Source organism: Pristis pectinata, chromosome 5 (genome assembly GCF_009764475.1).
Source record: "Pristis pectinata isolate sPriPec2 chromosome 5, sPriPec2.1.pri, whole genome shotgun sequence".
Taxonomy (NCBI): Eukaryota; Metazoa; Chordata; class Chondrichthyes; order Rhinopristiformes; family Pristidae; genus Pristis; species Pristis pectinata.
Genome location: NC_067409.1, coordinates 43,620,871 through 43,638,046, shown reverse-complemented (window position 1 = coordinate 43,638,046; position 17,176 = coordinate 43,620,871). Strand labels below are relative to the sequence as shown.

General features: G+C 39.3%; 1 protein-coding gene across 1 annotated transcript in view; it reads right to left on the bottom strand.

Moving 5' to 3' along the window:
* Nucleotides 1-351: 351 nt before the first annotated feature.
* dazl (deleted in azoospermia-like) overlaps nucleotides 352-17,176 on the bottom strand; it is a 74,374-nt gene continuing 57,549 nt past the window's right edge. Inside the window, exon 10 of the mRNA XM_052016576.1 lies at nucleotides 352-2,616. Within this exon, the coding sequence (XP_051872536.1) occupies nucleotides 2,587-2,616 (30 nt within the window). The 3' untranslated portion in view covers nucleotides 352-2,586. The remainder of the gene's footprint in view (nucleotides 2,617-17,176) is intronic.

Sequence of the window (17,176 nt, the reverse complement as noted above, 5' to 3'; positions counted from 1 at the left end):
TTGAAAAAGATTTACAGGTATGACAGCAACTTAATTAGCATTCAGCAGTCAGGACCACTGATCCAAAGATACATGGTTCATATCTGTCATGTACTGTACATGTACTTCAGTAAGGCTTTTGCTAGGGTCCCATATAGGAGACTGCTTCAAAAAGTTGGGAGGCCATGGGATCCAGAACAACTTGGCCTATTATTGACAAGCCAATTTTGGGGCAGAAGATTATGGTAAATACAGTCATGGATCTCCAAACATTTATTCTAATAACTATTATGCAGAACTGTAATGCAATTCAGAAATATTGGAAAAAAATTGTTCCAGCCAGTATATTTAGATGTGATTGTTAATCTTTACTGCAGATTACTCCAAACAATTACAATGGTTCAAACACAAAGAGGACAGAAGTGCATACCAAACCAAGACAAATTTAAGCAAAACAATATTTTAGTGTTCAACATGTTTACTATAAAAACAGCAAATCTTTACATTTACAAATTATGATACTTGGAGAAATGAGGCTTTAAAGCATTCACAAAAAAAGACATTCATTCCACATTTTAACCAGGGACAAGAAACTCAAAAATTAAATCTTCACACATATTATCTAGAACTTAGAAAATTCTTCTTCACGACAGCTTGCTTTTATCAATAGGGAAGATGGCTTCTTTTACACAGTTCTACAAAATGTTTTTAAGTTTCACCACTAACAAAGCTTAAGATTTTTTTTAAATCTGAAGAGTTTAAATTTTTCCACTGATTTTATACTAGACAACTTGAAGGAAGTACTGACCCTGCTAAACTCTGGAAAATGTGATCCCTAATTGAAAGTTAAAATTGGATTTGTCATTTATTTTCTGTACACAAAAATAGATTTTGGCTTTAGTGTTACAATATTAATCACAAGCCCAAGTTGGTTCCAGATTATCAAGGTCTAGCATGGTTAAAACACACTTTATGAAGAGCTCCAATTAACCTTTATTTTACAAAGTAAGAAACTCCAATATTCAAATATGTAGTAGATTGACTATTTTATCTAAGAGGCATATTCCTCCAAATGGCTGCTTTAAAGGAAGTCAATTGCAAGTAGTAAATCCAATTAAATATTACTTGAATAAAGATGAACAAGGAGCCAGAGGAGTTTTATTTAAAGAGCTTCTAGAATAGATTTTAATTAAATCAGATTAAAGCCTACATAAAATGGCCTTCAACACTTTAAATTTCAAGGTTTTTAAGTACTTCAGGGAGCACAAAGCAATCAAACACAATTTAGAGGAAAAACTGTCCAGGCTCTAAAATATGTTTAGGTAAATTAAAAAGTAAACAATGTCAGATCAAAAATAATGGTGTTGGCAGCTAAATATTGGGCAAATTTTGTAAAATAAAAGTTGCTTGTATTGTCAAGTTTCATTTGCTTGCAAAGCCATTATTAGTTTAGTGGCCAAATTAAAATTCAAAATATTAAAAATAGATCCATTAAGTTACTGTAGGTCACAGTTCAATTGTTTCGGTGAAACTAACATACAGTAAAAGAGGAAGTATGTGCTAAAAAGATTAGGTTAGAACTGAGCTTTTAAATGAAGGCACAAGTGATTTTAAGTCCTTAGTCCTATAATGTACGAAAAGTTACGTCACCTGTGTAAGATGGCATGGATATAAAATACAAAGTTACAATCAATATTTGGTCCAGTACATCTGAATATTTGTTAAATATTGAAATTCTACTACAATGTGGCATCTTCTGCTGTGATAATAAAATCTATTTCTCCAGATTTATGGTAAAGCTTCACTTAATTTTTTTCTGCAGCTACATTAAGAAATAAATTTTTAAAATAAAATGTTGTTTATCAGCAAGTTGATATCACCATTCTCCTCTTTGGAAGCCATACAATATGCTTTAAGGGAAATAAAGAAAAATACTGCAAATTGAAAAAGAAAAATTTGAAACAAAATGGCTGATCTCTTCACAGATACTGACTAACCAGCTGCTTCTCCGGTATTTTATGCAATTTGTAAAAGTTTGTTCAAATGGGTACTTTAAATGAAACAAAAGGTTTTGCATTCTTATAATGCAGCTCTGCGGCTGAAAAATAATTGTGCTCTCCTGAAATCTGGTGGTATTACCATTAAGGCAATGTTGCCACCACTGTAAACTACCATTAGCATCTCATTTTATTCAGAATTCAAGTTTGTCACAAAAAGTCAGAGTGTAAGTTAAACCTGTAGTTCACAGGATATTCACCAACTAACTGAGCTTCATGAAAAGATAATTCCAAAAGGAACCTACAAGATAAATTACAACCTTAGGGCACACTAACTCCAAGTTTGCACAATAGAAGTTGAGATATCAGAAATATAAAATGGGTATACAGTCAATGTAGATCCAAGAGTGATTTAACATGTGTCCAGGAACATACTAATGCTTCCAGTAGGAAAATGGATTTTAGTTTTACATGATCAAAAGTTCTTTATGACAAAACCAACAGAAATAACTTAGCCAGTTTTAGGTATTGACATTAGCAAAGATCAGTTAGTTTCATCCATCCTATAAACAGGACCAGTTACTTCACTTCAGACGCTGCTGGGCTACTTCTAAACTGTAAACCTGTGCACTCTCTTCTCCTAAACAAAAAACAAATTAACAAAATTAGCAAATTCACAGTACATTTCAACTGGGATGCTGAGATTTTATTAAAGTGAAAAAGTTCAGTTTTATTAAATGTTGAACACACCAATGATATTTTCTTCAAATTCAGTTATATGTCTTAATTTTTTAAAAATGCATTTTAGACATGTTTAATGTTTTTATTAATTTGGTTGTTAAATGCTTGTGAACACTTTCATAGCTTTGACAGCCAGCCAAGCCAGGACATAGAAGGGCATGATGTAGCTGCCAAGGATGTTTTCCCCTCGTTTTATGGGTGGGATTTGTTTTAGGATGGCCCACACCACATTCCTCCACGATGAATATCAGCCACTGAGGATTGATATAGCTTCTGATTTAAGTTTGCCAGTGAATCTGCTCAAGTGTGAATAGGCAGAAAGTGTTCATGCAATTTAAATATTAGAAAAAATAATTTTTTTGTATTAATTACTATTATCAATTACATTTGATTTTATTTCATTTTTTAAAAAATATAGCAAGTGAATATTAATGAATCTAGATCAGTACAAGGCTTGCTTACTTCAAACCATTGAAATAATTACCTGCAAAGTCCATTCAGACCTTGCAGTAAAAGGAGTGAAGTGGTATAGCCAAGGTCCAACAGTTATAATTCTTATTAGAGTTAATCAACATTAGATTAATTTTATGTAAAAAGGTTTTGTCTGAATATTCCTTTTTAAACTACAAAATGTAAATCTACATCTTAAAAAAAGACAAAGACAATCTTAAACATTGCATCATTTCTTCTTAGGCCTTGCTTCTGACTCGGAATTCTAATCACACCTTCCTATCAATTTTCCCCATTCTAAATATTTTGTATAGTTAACTATCATAATTCAGTTACAGGCAAGTCATCAAGTGCCTTTGCAGTAAAATGTCTTTTCAGTTTTTTCTTAAATTGTAGTAATTTTATCTTAGTTTTGGCTTGATCCTTTCAACCCTGTTTGACCAGCCTTTGGCCTTCACCTATCAGTTCAACTAGTATTCTTCCTGGGCACAGCACAAACCTGATCTAAATATTGACACTGTTTGGCATCTTCCTACTTCTTGACAGTAGACAATGGAGTGTTGAAGAATCCAATGTCAGAACATTACTGGGAAATTGCTGGCTGAGCCCAGGCAACAAGTTCAAGACTCCTGGATTGATACGAATATCCCGAACTTGTCTCAGAAAAGTTTCACTGGGAACTAAATTGTATGCAAAATGGACGGAGAGATTAAGCTCTCAGATGACAGCTGATATATTGCAGTGAGGATCGGAGACTTGCCAACTAGAGTTTAGAAAGTGCAAGGAGTTTTTGGCACAGGGAGAAAAAAAAATTAAGAGGATATGGTCAATGATGTGTACAAAAATAAGTCAGTTATGGTCTTATGATAGAGACCAAAGGATATGCGAGTTAGGAGGAGTAGGCCATTTTGCCTCTTGAACCTACTCCCATTTAATAGCATCATGGCTGACCAGACTGTAACCCAAACTCCTCATTCTTGCCTACCTCAGTAAACTTTTAGCCCTTACTCAGCAACAATGCATAAACTTATGCTTTAAAAAATATTCACTTCCACATGCTTCCTTTGCCCTTTGAGGAAAAGCCCTCACTGAGAAAACAGTCATCCTGAAAGAAGACAGTCAATCGATGTGGCGTGCAAGATAAAGTCCAATACATGAGTGGCACATCTTGGTATTTCAACTATAAATCCATTCATAAGCGAAGCAGAATACATTTCAGAATCATTGCTTCCGTACAGACCCGAGCACAGATTCTCCCTTGGCCTACTGCAGCAACCACAGCAGCCTTGGTCTGGATTTTCCAGACTCTGTTATAGCCAGAGTTCTGTCAACGAGAAAGCTGAATTTCTTGAGACCATGGTCAGTAAACTGAAGCTTTGGTCTCCCTCAACACACATCACAGCAGAATGGCCTGGGAGCATCCTGCACAGCCAGTATAGATAGCATCTTGTGAAAATCACATCGCTAGTAATCTGTTCATCCAAGTTGCTCTAAAAATGAAGATGCAAGTTATTACAACTCTCCTTTGATTGCAATGTGATCCAGCTTTCACAAACACATACCTGATAGACACCTTTATATAAAGAGTTAACAGTTTCCTGTTCCAGATACTTGACAAGTTTGCTAAAAGATGAGGGCTTTGTTGATTTTCACATTAAGATGTTCATCAAGCCCAGATGAGCTGGTAAGAGTTGGGCAGAGGTAATACAAATAAAAAGGTTATGAAAGTAATGCAATATAGGGGCTCCCTGGATTAGATGATTTGATTTACAGAAATCTGACTTTACACAAGCTCTCCATATACTTAAGTATTTTTCAAGAATGTAATAATACATTTCATGGTTTTCATTAATGACTGGATACAGTATATATTCCATTAGTTTAATTATGGAGCAACACAAAATACTGGAGGAACTCAGCAGGTCAGGCAGCATCTACAGAGAGAAATAAACAGTCGATGTTTCGGGTCAAGACATGGGTAGGGTTAGAGTGATTATTCAATGAAATGAAATTATAGCAACTGTATGTAGAGTGACATGATATTGGTAATTATAGATAATGGACATTTCTGACTTGGAGAAATTGACTTACAATTTGCAGGAATGGAAACCTCAAGTAACCTGGACGCAGCCTTATGTCAATTACATATTTTCAAAAGACAATTTTAACCAAAATCTAACAAAATTATTAGTAAGGTTCATGGCACAGCAATAAGCACTACTTAATCTGCAACTTCATGGCCGAGCACATCCATCACCACATTAAAATTAAACCAGATCCAAATCGTTGCACTGCTTACTAACAGAGGACCAACCCTGGAATACAGACCAGCAAGGCAGGAGCAACAGCAGGGGTACTTAATAATGAAATGCCAGCCTGAAGCTGCAACACAGGACATGATACACAGCAAAACAGCTTGCAACAGAGAAAAACAATCCCACAATGGATCAGATTAAAAGTTTTGCACTCATAGATCCATAATTATACAGCATGGAAACAGGCTCTTCAGCCCAACTTGCCCATGCCAACCAAGATGTCCATTTTTGCTAATCCCACGTACCTGCATTTGGCCAATCTCCTTCTAAATCTTTCCAATCCATGCATCTGCTCGAATGTCTTTTAAAATGTTGTAACTGCACCTGCCTCTACCACCTCCTCTGGCAGCCTGTTCCATTTACCCACCACAATCTGTGAAGAACTTGCCCCTCGCATCCCCTTTCACCTTAAACCCAAGCTCTCTTGTTTTAGACTCCACTACCCTGGGAAAAAGGACTGAATTTCTACCCTATCTATGCCTCTTATTTTACAGATCTCCGAGGTCACCCCTCAGCCTTCTTTGCTCCAGAGAAAGTAGACTTGCCTATCCAATATCTCATTATAGAACAAAGAGAGTACAGCACAGGAACAGGCTCTTCAGCCCATGATGTCTGTGCTCAACACTACGCCAAATCAAACTAACTCTTCTGCATACACGCAACCTATATCCCTCCATTCCCTGCATATTCAGGTGTCTAAAAGCCTCTTAAACACCACTATTGTATCTGCCTCCACCACTACCATTGGCAGCCTGTTCCAGGCACCCACTACTGAGTAAAAAACTTCCTCCCTTCACCTTAAATTCATGTCCTAGTTTTTGACATTTCTACCCTGAGAAAAAGATTGATTGTCCATTCTATGCTTCTGAAAATTGTATAAACTTCTATTAAGTGCCCCCTCAGCCTCTGAAGCTTCAAAGAAAACAACCCAGGTTTAGCCAACCTCTCCTTTTAGCTCTAATTCAAGCACCATCCTGATAAACCTCTTCTGTACCTTTTCCAAAGCTTCTACATCCTTCCTAGATTAGGGCAACCAGAATTGCACACAATAATCCAAGTGTAGCCTAACCAAAGTTTTATATAGCTGCAACATGACTTCTTTACACTTGTACTCAATGGCCTGACCAATGAAGGCAAGCATGCAGTATACCTTCTTTACCACCCTATTTGTTTGCATTACCTCTTTCAGGGAGCTATGGATTTCAACCCCTATCCCTCTGTACATCATGCTGTTAAGGGTCCTGCCATTAACTGTATACTTTCCCTTTACATTTGCCCTCCCAAAGGGCAAAACCTCACACTTGCCCAGATTAAACTCTTTGTGATTTCTGTGCCCAAATCTGCAAGTGATCTACTCTGCTGCATCCTTTTATAGCCTCCTTCACTGTCCACAATTTTACCATCTTTGTGTTGTCTGTAAACTTTTTAAACCCACCCAGGTACATTTTCATCCAAGTCATTTGTATATCAGAGGTCCCAGCACTGATACCTGCAGAACATCACTGGTCACAGACCCCCTGCCAGAACAACATCCTTTCACCTCTACCCCATCTTCTACGGTAAGCCAATTCTGAATCCAAACTACCAAGTCACCATGGATCCCATGCACCCCAATCTTCTGGATCAGCCTACCACAAGGGACCTTGATAAATGCCTTAGTAAAATCCATGTAGATAACATCCACTGCCCTACCCTCAATCACTTTTGAATTTGAGGTTACAATCATGTTTGTAAGACAGTCTGTCCCACACAAAGCCAAACTGACCGTCCCTAATCAGGCCATGCCTTTCCAAATACATGCAAATCCTATCTTTAAGAATCCTCTGATAGCTTCCCTACCACTGATGGAACTTCCTGGATCATCTTGAACAGAGGAACAGCATTGGCTACTCTCCAGTCCTCCGGGACCTTGCCTGTTGCTAATGATACAAAGATCTTTGTCAAGGCCTCTTGCCTCTTTCAGTAACCTGGGATATCAAAAGGACAAAAGCAATCCAGCTAATTACCAGTCTACTTTTGATCATCAGCAAAGCAGTGAAAAATGTCATCAATAGTGTTGTGAGGTGGCACTTACTCTACAATAACCCTGCTCATAGATATCCATTTTCAGTGTAACCAAGATTATTCAGCTCTAGACCCAATGACAGCCACCACTCACTCCATAGGAATTCAGCTCCTTGGTACAAGTGCAACTCCAAAGAACGCTGGCAAAACCAAAGTCAATGAAATACTTTCCCCTGGAAACCCAATGATTGCAGCCATACCTCATACAAAGACAGTTGAGGTTGTTGCATCTTAATTTTCCCAGCACTAGGCGATCATTGCAAGAATTCCTCACCAAGGAAGGTGTTAGATAGTCTTAGGTGTGGTTTAAAGGTCAGCACAACATGGTGGGCCGAAGGGCCTGTATTGTGATGTATTGTTCTATGGTAAGGTGCCCTGAGCCCACATAGGTGGGGACATTTGCTAATGCACAATATTAAAATCCAAATAACCAGTCTATGCCTGCACATAACAAGACCTAGACAACATTATAGGATGGGTAGTAACAAGTAACATTGTTGCTACAAAAGCACCAGCCATTGTGAATCAACCACAGGGTCTAATTCCCCCAAAAGCCTGCAGGAACATCACTAATCATAAATTCAGTGGACAATTACATAAATATTGTGACTCCAAGAGTAGGTCAGAGGTTACATATTTTGCAGCAAATGACTTGTCTCCTGATAAACATTCCTCCCCACCGAAAAAAAGCTCCATCATCTATAAAGTCAGAAGTGTGATGGAACACTCTCCACTTGCCTGGATGAAAACAGTTCCATCAAGATTCAAGAAACTTAACACCAAGAATAAAGGGCAGCAGAGTGGCACAGCAGCAAGTGCTGCTGCTTCATAATTCCAAGGACCTAAACAAGGATTTTTCATTGGAGCTTAGGAAAATGAGGAGTGATCCTAGAGGTGTACAAAATCATGAGCGGCATAGATAAGGTCAATGCACACACAGTCTTTTTCCTAGGATTGGGGAAATTGATAACTGGAGGGCATAGGTTTAAAGTGAGAGGAGAGAGATTTAATAAGAACCCGAGGGGCAATTTTTCTTCTACCCAGGTGGTGGTCAGTATGTGCTGCCAGAGGAAATTCTTGAAGCAGTTACGCTAACATTTAAAAAGGTACTTCGACAGTAACATGGATAGGAAAGGTTTAGAAGAATATGGGCCAAACACGAACAAAGGGAACTAGCTTAGATGGGAATCTTGGTTGGCATGGACCAATTGGGCTGAAGGGCCTGTTTCTGTGCTGTATAACTACGACTATGACCTGGGTGCTGTGTGGCGTATGCACATTTTCCATGACGATGTGTGTTTCTACCAGGTGCTCAAATTTCCTCCCACATTTCAAAGTTGTGTTGGCAAGTTAATTTGCCTGAAGTGGACATAAGTGTCAATAATCAAGGGGAAATTAATGGGCATATGAGAGAAATTGCAGGGCTGCAGAAAAATTAAAGAGTGGCATATGACCCAATGGACTGCTCTTCTGGAGTCAGCACAAACCCAGTGGGCTGAATAGCCTTCTTGTGTCATATTCCTGGTTGATTGTTATACCATGCACTACCCTAAATATTCATTCCCTTCACCACCAGCACAGTGGCTGCATCATGTACTATCTACAAAATACAATGCAATTATTCATCTGGGCTACTCCAGGAGGGCCTCCAAAACTGTTACCTCTATCACCAAGAACAATGAGGGCAGAAGACAAGGGAACTCCAACACCTGGAGGTTTCCCCAAATCACACACCTGACTTGGTTATACGTTACCATTCTTTCGACAGCCTCAAAACTGGAACTTCCTCCCTTGTCCTGACAGGATATGTAGACAGGCCGACTAGAGAAGAGGCCATTCTGGATCTGGTACTATGCATGAACCTGATCAAGTGTCAGATCTCTCCGTGGGTGAGCATTTCAGAGACAGTGACCACAACTCCAACCTTTACACTTGCCTTGGAGAGGGATAGGAGCAGATGTTATGGGAAGGTATTTAATGGGGGGGGGCAGGAAAGAGAGAAAGAAATTATGATGCTATTAGACAGGAACTTGGGAGTGTAAATTGACAGCAGATGAACTCAGGGAAATGTGGAGGTTGTTTAGAGATCACTTGCATGGGTTCTGGATAGGTTAGTCCCATTGAGGCAAGAAAAAGCTGGTAGGGTAAAGGAACCATGGTTGACAAGAGATGTGGAATATCTAGTGAAAGAGAAAGAAAGCTTACTGAAGGTTTAGGAAGCAAGATCAGACAGGGCTCTAGAGGGTTACAAAGTAGCAAGGGAGGATCTTAAGAATGGACTTAGGAGAGCTAGAAGGGGGCATGAGAAGGCCTTGGTGAACAGGATTAAGGAAAACCAAGGTGTTCTACTCATATGTCAAGAACAGGAGGATGACTAGAGTGAAGGTAGGACCGATTAGGGATAGAGGAGGAAACATGTGCCTGGAGTTGGAGGAGGTCCATAATGAGTACTTTGCTTCAGTTTTCACCTGAGAGAGACCTTGATGTGAGGACAGTGTAAAACAGGCTGATAAGCTAGAACATGTCAAATGCTAAGGAGGAGGGATACTAGAATGCTAGAACTTTTGAAAAACATTATGATAGACAAGCCCCTGGGGCTGCACAGGATATATCCCAGGATACTACTGGAAGAGATTTGAGCCCTTGGCGATGATCTTTGCATCCTCACTGGCCACAGGAGTAGTACTAGATGATTGGAGGGTGGCAAATGTTACTCTTTTGTTCAAGAAAGAGTAGGGATAACCGTGGGAATTATAAACCAGTGAGTCTTACTTCAGTGGTGGGCAAATTATTGGAAAAGATTCTTAGGGACAGAATTTGAGGTTTTGGAGAAGCACAGTCTAATGAGGGATAGTCAGCATGGCTTTGAGGAGCAGGTCATGCCTCATGAATCAGATTTAATTGTGAGGATATGACAAAACACATGAGGGTAGAGCAGTGGATGTGGTCTATATGGACCTTAGTAAGACATTTGATAAGGTTCCCCATGATAGACTCATTCAGAATGTTAGGAGGCATGGGATCCAGGGAAACTTAGCTGTGTGGATTTGGAATTGGCTTGCCCATAGAAGGCAGAGGGTGGTTGTAGATGGAGAGTATTCTGCCTGGAGGTCAGTGACCGGTGGTGTTCTGCAGGGATCTGTTCTGGGACCCCAGCTCTTTGTGATTTTTATAAACGACTTGGATGAGGATGTAGAAGGGTGGGTTAGTAAGTCTGCAGATGACTCGTGGTGTTATGGATAGTGCAGAAGGTTGTCAAGGGTTGCAACAGGACATTGATAGGATGCAAAGCTGGGCTGAGAAGTGCCAGATGGAGTTCAACCTGGAAAAGTGTGAAGTGATTCACTTTGGTTGGTTGATTTTGAAGGCACAATACAGGATTAATGGCAGGATTCTTAGCAGTGTGGAGGAAGAGAGATCTTGGGGTCCAAGTCCATAGATACCTCAAAGTTGCCACACAGGCTGATGGGATTGTTAAGGCAGTGTATGGTGGGTTGGCCTTCATTAGTCAGAGGAAGGAGTTCAAGAGCTGTGAGGTAATGTTGGAGCTCTATAAAACCCTCGTTAGACCACCCTTAGAATATTGTGTTCAGTTCTGGTCACCTCACTATAAGGATGTGGAAGCTTTAGAAAGGGTGCAGAGGAGATTTACCAGAATGCTACCTGGACTGGAGAGCATGAATTAGAGGATAGGTTGAGTGAGCTAGGGCTTTTCTTTTTGGAGCAAAGGAGGACGAGAGGTGACCTGATAGAGGAGTACAAGATAAGAGGCATAGATCGAGTGGACAGCCAGAGACTTTTTCCACAGGGCGGAAATGGCTAACACGAGGGGGCATAATTTTAAGATGATTGGAGGAAAGTACGGGGGGGGGGGGGGGGGGGGCAATCTGAGGCAAGTGTTTTTTTTTATTTTTATTTGTATATGTATATAACTAACACACACAGAGTGCTGGGTATGTTGAACACACTGCCAGAGATGCTGGTAGAGAGATATATTAGGGGCATTTAAGAGACTTAGGCAAATGGATGATAGAAAATTGGAGGTATGTGGAAGGAAATGTTTAGATTGATCTTAGAGTAGATTAAAAGATTAGCACAATATTGTGGGCCGAAGGGCCTGTACTGTAATATTCTATGTTCTCCTCTTGGACTGCAGCAGCGCAAGGCAGCGGGTCACCACTTTAAATTGCAACTGGGTACAGAAAACTCCAAAGGATACCTTGCTAATTTAGAATGTGGTGAGGGTTTCTGTCTCCATCACCCTCTCAGGTAACTTGTTCAAAACCCCTAGTATTCAGTGCAAAAACACCTATGATCTTATTAAATGGTAGTACAGAAGGTACAGAAAAAATATGCAATACAGAATGAGGAATTTCAGCAGCAGGGTTAGAACAAAAGCAGAGATCAATCTTCTTGAAGCAAAGCTTGATTGGAGATTTCATAAAAGGTGTAGAAGTTCCTGAGCAATTTTTACAGGGCAGAAGGGGAAACTATCCCCCTTAAAAGATAGTTCCAAGTCCAGAATATTTATCATTTAAAAAGATGTGGATTTCTTCCCCACCCACACAAAAAAATATTTTCAATGAAAATTTTCAGGTAAAGATGTCTAGGCTCACTGAAAACATTTATTTACAGTTTAGGGCATTCCCTTCCATTGTGCCCATGAAGACCTAAACAGCGCTCATCTCAAGTTACAGTTTAGTTTCCATTAAAATTATCTGTAGAGCAGTTACAAGAATTTCAATCTTAAATTGAATTTCATGTCATTCAGTGACTTGATCTTCCTCATCTTCCTTCTAGCACCACCTGCTGTTCACGTTTCAAATTACTACTCCTTCCAAAAATAAGCAGACTCCTGCTCTTTCCTCAAACCATAGCTTCTATTCACAGAAATTTACAATGTAGAAGGCTATTTGGCTCATCTTTTCTATGCCAGCCAAAAATAAACTATTTAATTCAACCTCACTACGAAGCACCTAATCCATAGCTTTTAGCTTACTTCCAGAGGATACCTTGCTAATTTAGAATGTGGTGAGGGTTTCTGCCTCCATCACCCTCACAGGTAACTTGTTCAAAACCTCTAGTATTTAATGCAAAAACACTTATGATCTTATTAAATGGTGGTGTTGAGGGCTGAGTGGCCACCACCTGCTCCAGTTCATATGTATTCTACAAAAGCAAAACGATGCCCTCTAGTTATTGTCCTCTTTGGCAAGGGAAATAGGTCTTCCCAGTCCACTTTGTCCAAGCCTTCTACAATTTTATATTCTTCAACTGAATCTCCACTCAGGTGTCCTTTACTCCAAAGAAAGCAAACTGAGACTGGACACTCCCCTCCTTAAGGTTGGGTTACAACTTTGCTTTCAACTACCAAGCCATTTTTACATCCAATTTAGCACTCCTATTGAACATAATGGTCTTTTACCTTTCTTGATCAAACTTTGACAAATGCCTTGCTAAAATATGTAAGCACTATTCAACAGCATTCTTCATTACCTCAAAATTCAATTATACCTGACTTTCCCTTAACAAATCCTTGCCGAGTGTTTTTGATCAGCTTGTGACCCTCTAAACACAGATTATGCCTTTGGTCAGAATTTTGCCCAGCACAAATGTTAAGCTGACTGCCCTAAAGTTATTTGGTCTACAGTGGTAGTTTACTAACAGTGCAGGATGCATCCAGGAATAAACCTAGTAATAGGATGACTGAACATTTCCCCCTCCTCCCCCCGCACCCCCCCCCCAAGTGCTTGTACTGTTGAGTGATTTGCTTTAATGTGATTAAGTCTCAAATCAACAAAAGCTGGCCTTATCCCATTTTAGACTTGTACAATTGTGTAAAGGAGTGCAAGTCAGTCATAGAGGATGGGAAACAGGCCCTTCAGCTCAACTGGTCATGCTAACCAAGATGCCCATCTAAGCTCGTCCCATTTGCCCACATTTTGCTCACATCTTTCTAAACCTTTCTTTTGTACTTGTCCAACTGTCTTTTAAAAGTTGATACTGTACCTGCCTCAGTCACTTCCTCTGGCAGCTCATTCCATATTCATAACCCCCTCTGCATACCCCTCATGTCTATTTTAAATCTTTACCCTCTCACCTTAAACCTCTGCCTACTACACCAGAAGGAAAAAAAGACCTAGCCTGTCCAAACTCACCCTCTCAGTCCCTAGAGTCCTGGCAACATCTTTGTAAATCATTTCTGAACTTTTTCCAGTTTAACAACATCTTTCCTGTAGCAGGGTGACCAAAACTGAACAACGTGCCAAATGCAGTCTCATCAGCATCCTGTACAACTGCAACATAACCTCCCAACTTCTATACTCAATGTCCTGACTGATGAAGGCCAGTGTGCCAGAAACACCACTGTCTACCTTTGACAACTTTCATGGAACAATGTACCTGAACTCCAAGGTCCCTCTGTTCTATAACACTCCAAGGCCCTGCTGTTCACAAATTCCTACCTTGATTTGACTTTCCAAAAAATCAACATTTCACACTTACCCGAATTAAACTTTTTGCCATTTTTGGCCCACTTACCAAGGTGATCAAGATCACACTGCAATTCTTCATGACCTTCATTCTCTGCAAACTTACTAACTATGCCTTGAACATTCTCATCCAATTCATTGACATAGATGGCAAACAACAATGAGAAACACCATTAATCACAGGCTATACTAAATCTAACTGAAATTATGATCGCTGCCTCTGAAATGCTCTCCCACTGCCACCTTTTCCACTTTTGTCCAGATTCAAATATCCACATTCTTGTTGGGCTTAAAAATGCTCACTTGAACTTTAAGAGATCTTCTCCTATGTCATTTAACCTGTTCTTGTCCCAGCTACTAGTTTTTCTTCCTCCCCTACCCCATTTTCAGCTGGAGAGGGAAGCATTTATTGTTTCCAATCACTCCTAGGAAAGTGATAGAGAGCTTCCTGACCTGCTGCAGTCCTTCTGAAGTACTGTCACGTTGCTGTTGAGTATGGCCTGGTCAGATATTTTGGATTATCAGAAAGATACTGCAGGATTTTAGTAAATTATAGAAGAGATTTGACAGACAGAATAATCTTTACCAAGGAAGTTCAAATCAAAAGGGGAGGAATCCACGTTGCAGTGAAGCTTTGACTGTGTCCTATTCGGAGAACTGCATTCAGTTCTGGGGACAGCACCTACAGGCAGGTGCTGTGCAGATTCAGAAATGTTATCAGGAATTAAATTACTAGAATACTCAAATACAAACAGTGGCTTTATAATGCAAGCAGTTTTCACAATGCTATTATGTAGAACTTAGATAGCATGGATGAAATAGAAACTATCCTCTGGTGGGATTCTAGAACAAGGGACAACAATCTTAAAATCAGTATCAGGCATTCAGGAGTGAAATTGGATAGCCATGTTGGTTGGCTGATAGTGAAGTGACAATATTCATCTTTGGTCTCAAAGGACAGCACAGTGACACAGCAGTTAGTGCTGCTGCAAAAGCTCCAACCACCTGGGTTCACTTTGATCTCAGATGCTATTAGTGAGAAGTTTACAAGGTCTCCACGACTGCACACTTCTGTGCACTCCAGTTTCCTCCCATATCCCAAAGATGTGCTGATAGGTTAACTGGCTACTGTAAAATTACCCCTAGTGTAGATAAAAATGCAAGAAAGCAGATCCTGCCATTCAATATCATGGCTGATCTGTCCCAGGCCAGTTTCCCCATAGACCTCAATTCCCTGATCTTTCAAAAACATGTCTACTTTCTCTTTAAATAAACCAATGATCTAACCCCCATAACCCTCCATGGGAAGGGAATTCCAGAAATTCACCAAGCTCTGCAACGAGATCCTACATACTTCAGCTTTAAATGACCACTCCCAATCTTTTAACTATGTACCCTTATTCTTGCAATAGAATTTAAAATGTGAACAAATATTTTCTTTTACCCACACCATTTAATTATTTGGGGAAAAAAAAAATCACAAAAAGTCAACAACCACACACATCATTGGTTTCTGATGAAAGTGTCATAGGAACCAAGCCTAAATTTATAAATTGAGCAAAAATAATTTAATAATCAAATACCAAAACTATGTCTGCTTCTCAAAGTTATCAGCATCAATCATATTCATTGACCAGTAGGTATATCAAATCAATAAATTATGCATCAAGCACCAGTGGAATGAATACATAAAACAGCTGAATGGCCCCCTGCTGGACACCAGGCAGCCACAAAGTTTACAAAAGTTCTAAGTACCCCTTCTCTCATGTTACAAAAAAAAACAAGTTTCCAACATCTGATACAATAACAAAGAATGCTCAAGACACCTAGGTTTGTTGGGCTAATGGCCAATCGTTAGCAAAATTATACCTCAGTTACCACCTGTGGCTATAACTTAGTGTGACAGGCAAATACGTTTAGAAAATCCCACTTACATTTATAAAAGCATACAATTCCTATAAAAGTGTCAAATATTAAAAACAAACAACAATTCAAAGGCACAATACATTGAAAGTGAAGTGTTTTGGTATGTCCAGAATGATTGAACAATATCATTAGTGCCTCCTTCCAGATGAAATACTTAAGTATTTACTCCAAATTACAGTACCTTGGTCATAATTTATTCTTCTATCAAGCCTACCAGCGAAACAGAATATCTGCTCAATTTTCTCTTACGTTTATGCAAAGCATTACTCAAATTGGCTTCTGTCTAGAGCTGAAAGAAAGTGACCAAAGCTATGTTTCCAATTCAGCTGCACAAGAAATTTATATTTTCATTCCAGCTGTTTCTCTACACCTTCAAAAGCAAAACATTAACTTTGACATTTAGGAAAAGCAGTATATTTGCCTTTGTTTCATTTTGTTCAACACATCTCCTCCACACTATACTATAGACAGGGAATATAATATCAGTGTTCTCTCATTTGTGACTTGTTCATCTACTTACTACTACAATTCTTATGCACTTAAAAACTCCTGCCCATGGCACCTTGTCTCACCAAATTATGCAATTAGAATCTGTGTCTTATTTAGACAGAATAGAGTATTAGAATTGTATAAAATGAGAGACAGAGATGGTCTTCTTCCTCCCAAGGTGGAAATGTTGAGGGGTGGCAGAATTTAAAAAAGGAAATTTATGAGGCAAGTTTCTTTTGCACATGAGTGGTAGGTGCCCGGAATGCACTCCTGTCAGAGGAAGAGGTAGGATCAGATACAATATTAACATTTAAGAAGCACTTAGACAGGCACATTAACAGGTAGGGAGTGGAAGCACATAGACCATGTGCAGGCAAATGAGAATAGCTTGGATTGAATTAATGGTCAGTACAGCACATGAACAGGCCCATGTGCCCACCATGTCTGTGTTGTTCTACGTTCTAATTGTTTTTAGAATGTGTATAATTGGTTTTAAGTAGTTAGAAATTGCAAGATTAACAACTTAAATTTTCACTTTTTGAAGTAATTTATCTAAAACCAGATCATATCTTGACATAGAACTAATAACCCCTTCACACCCTTCCCCTCACTTACCATTGAGAGGGTAAGTGGGCCTTTAGGTTTTGTAGCAATGTTGGGGTAAATATAGATACTGCAGGTCAAAACCTCCCTCTAGTTTTTTTTTCTAATCTTGCCAACTCCT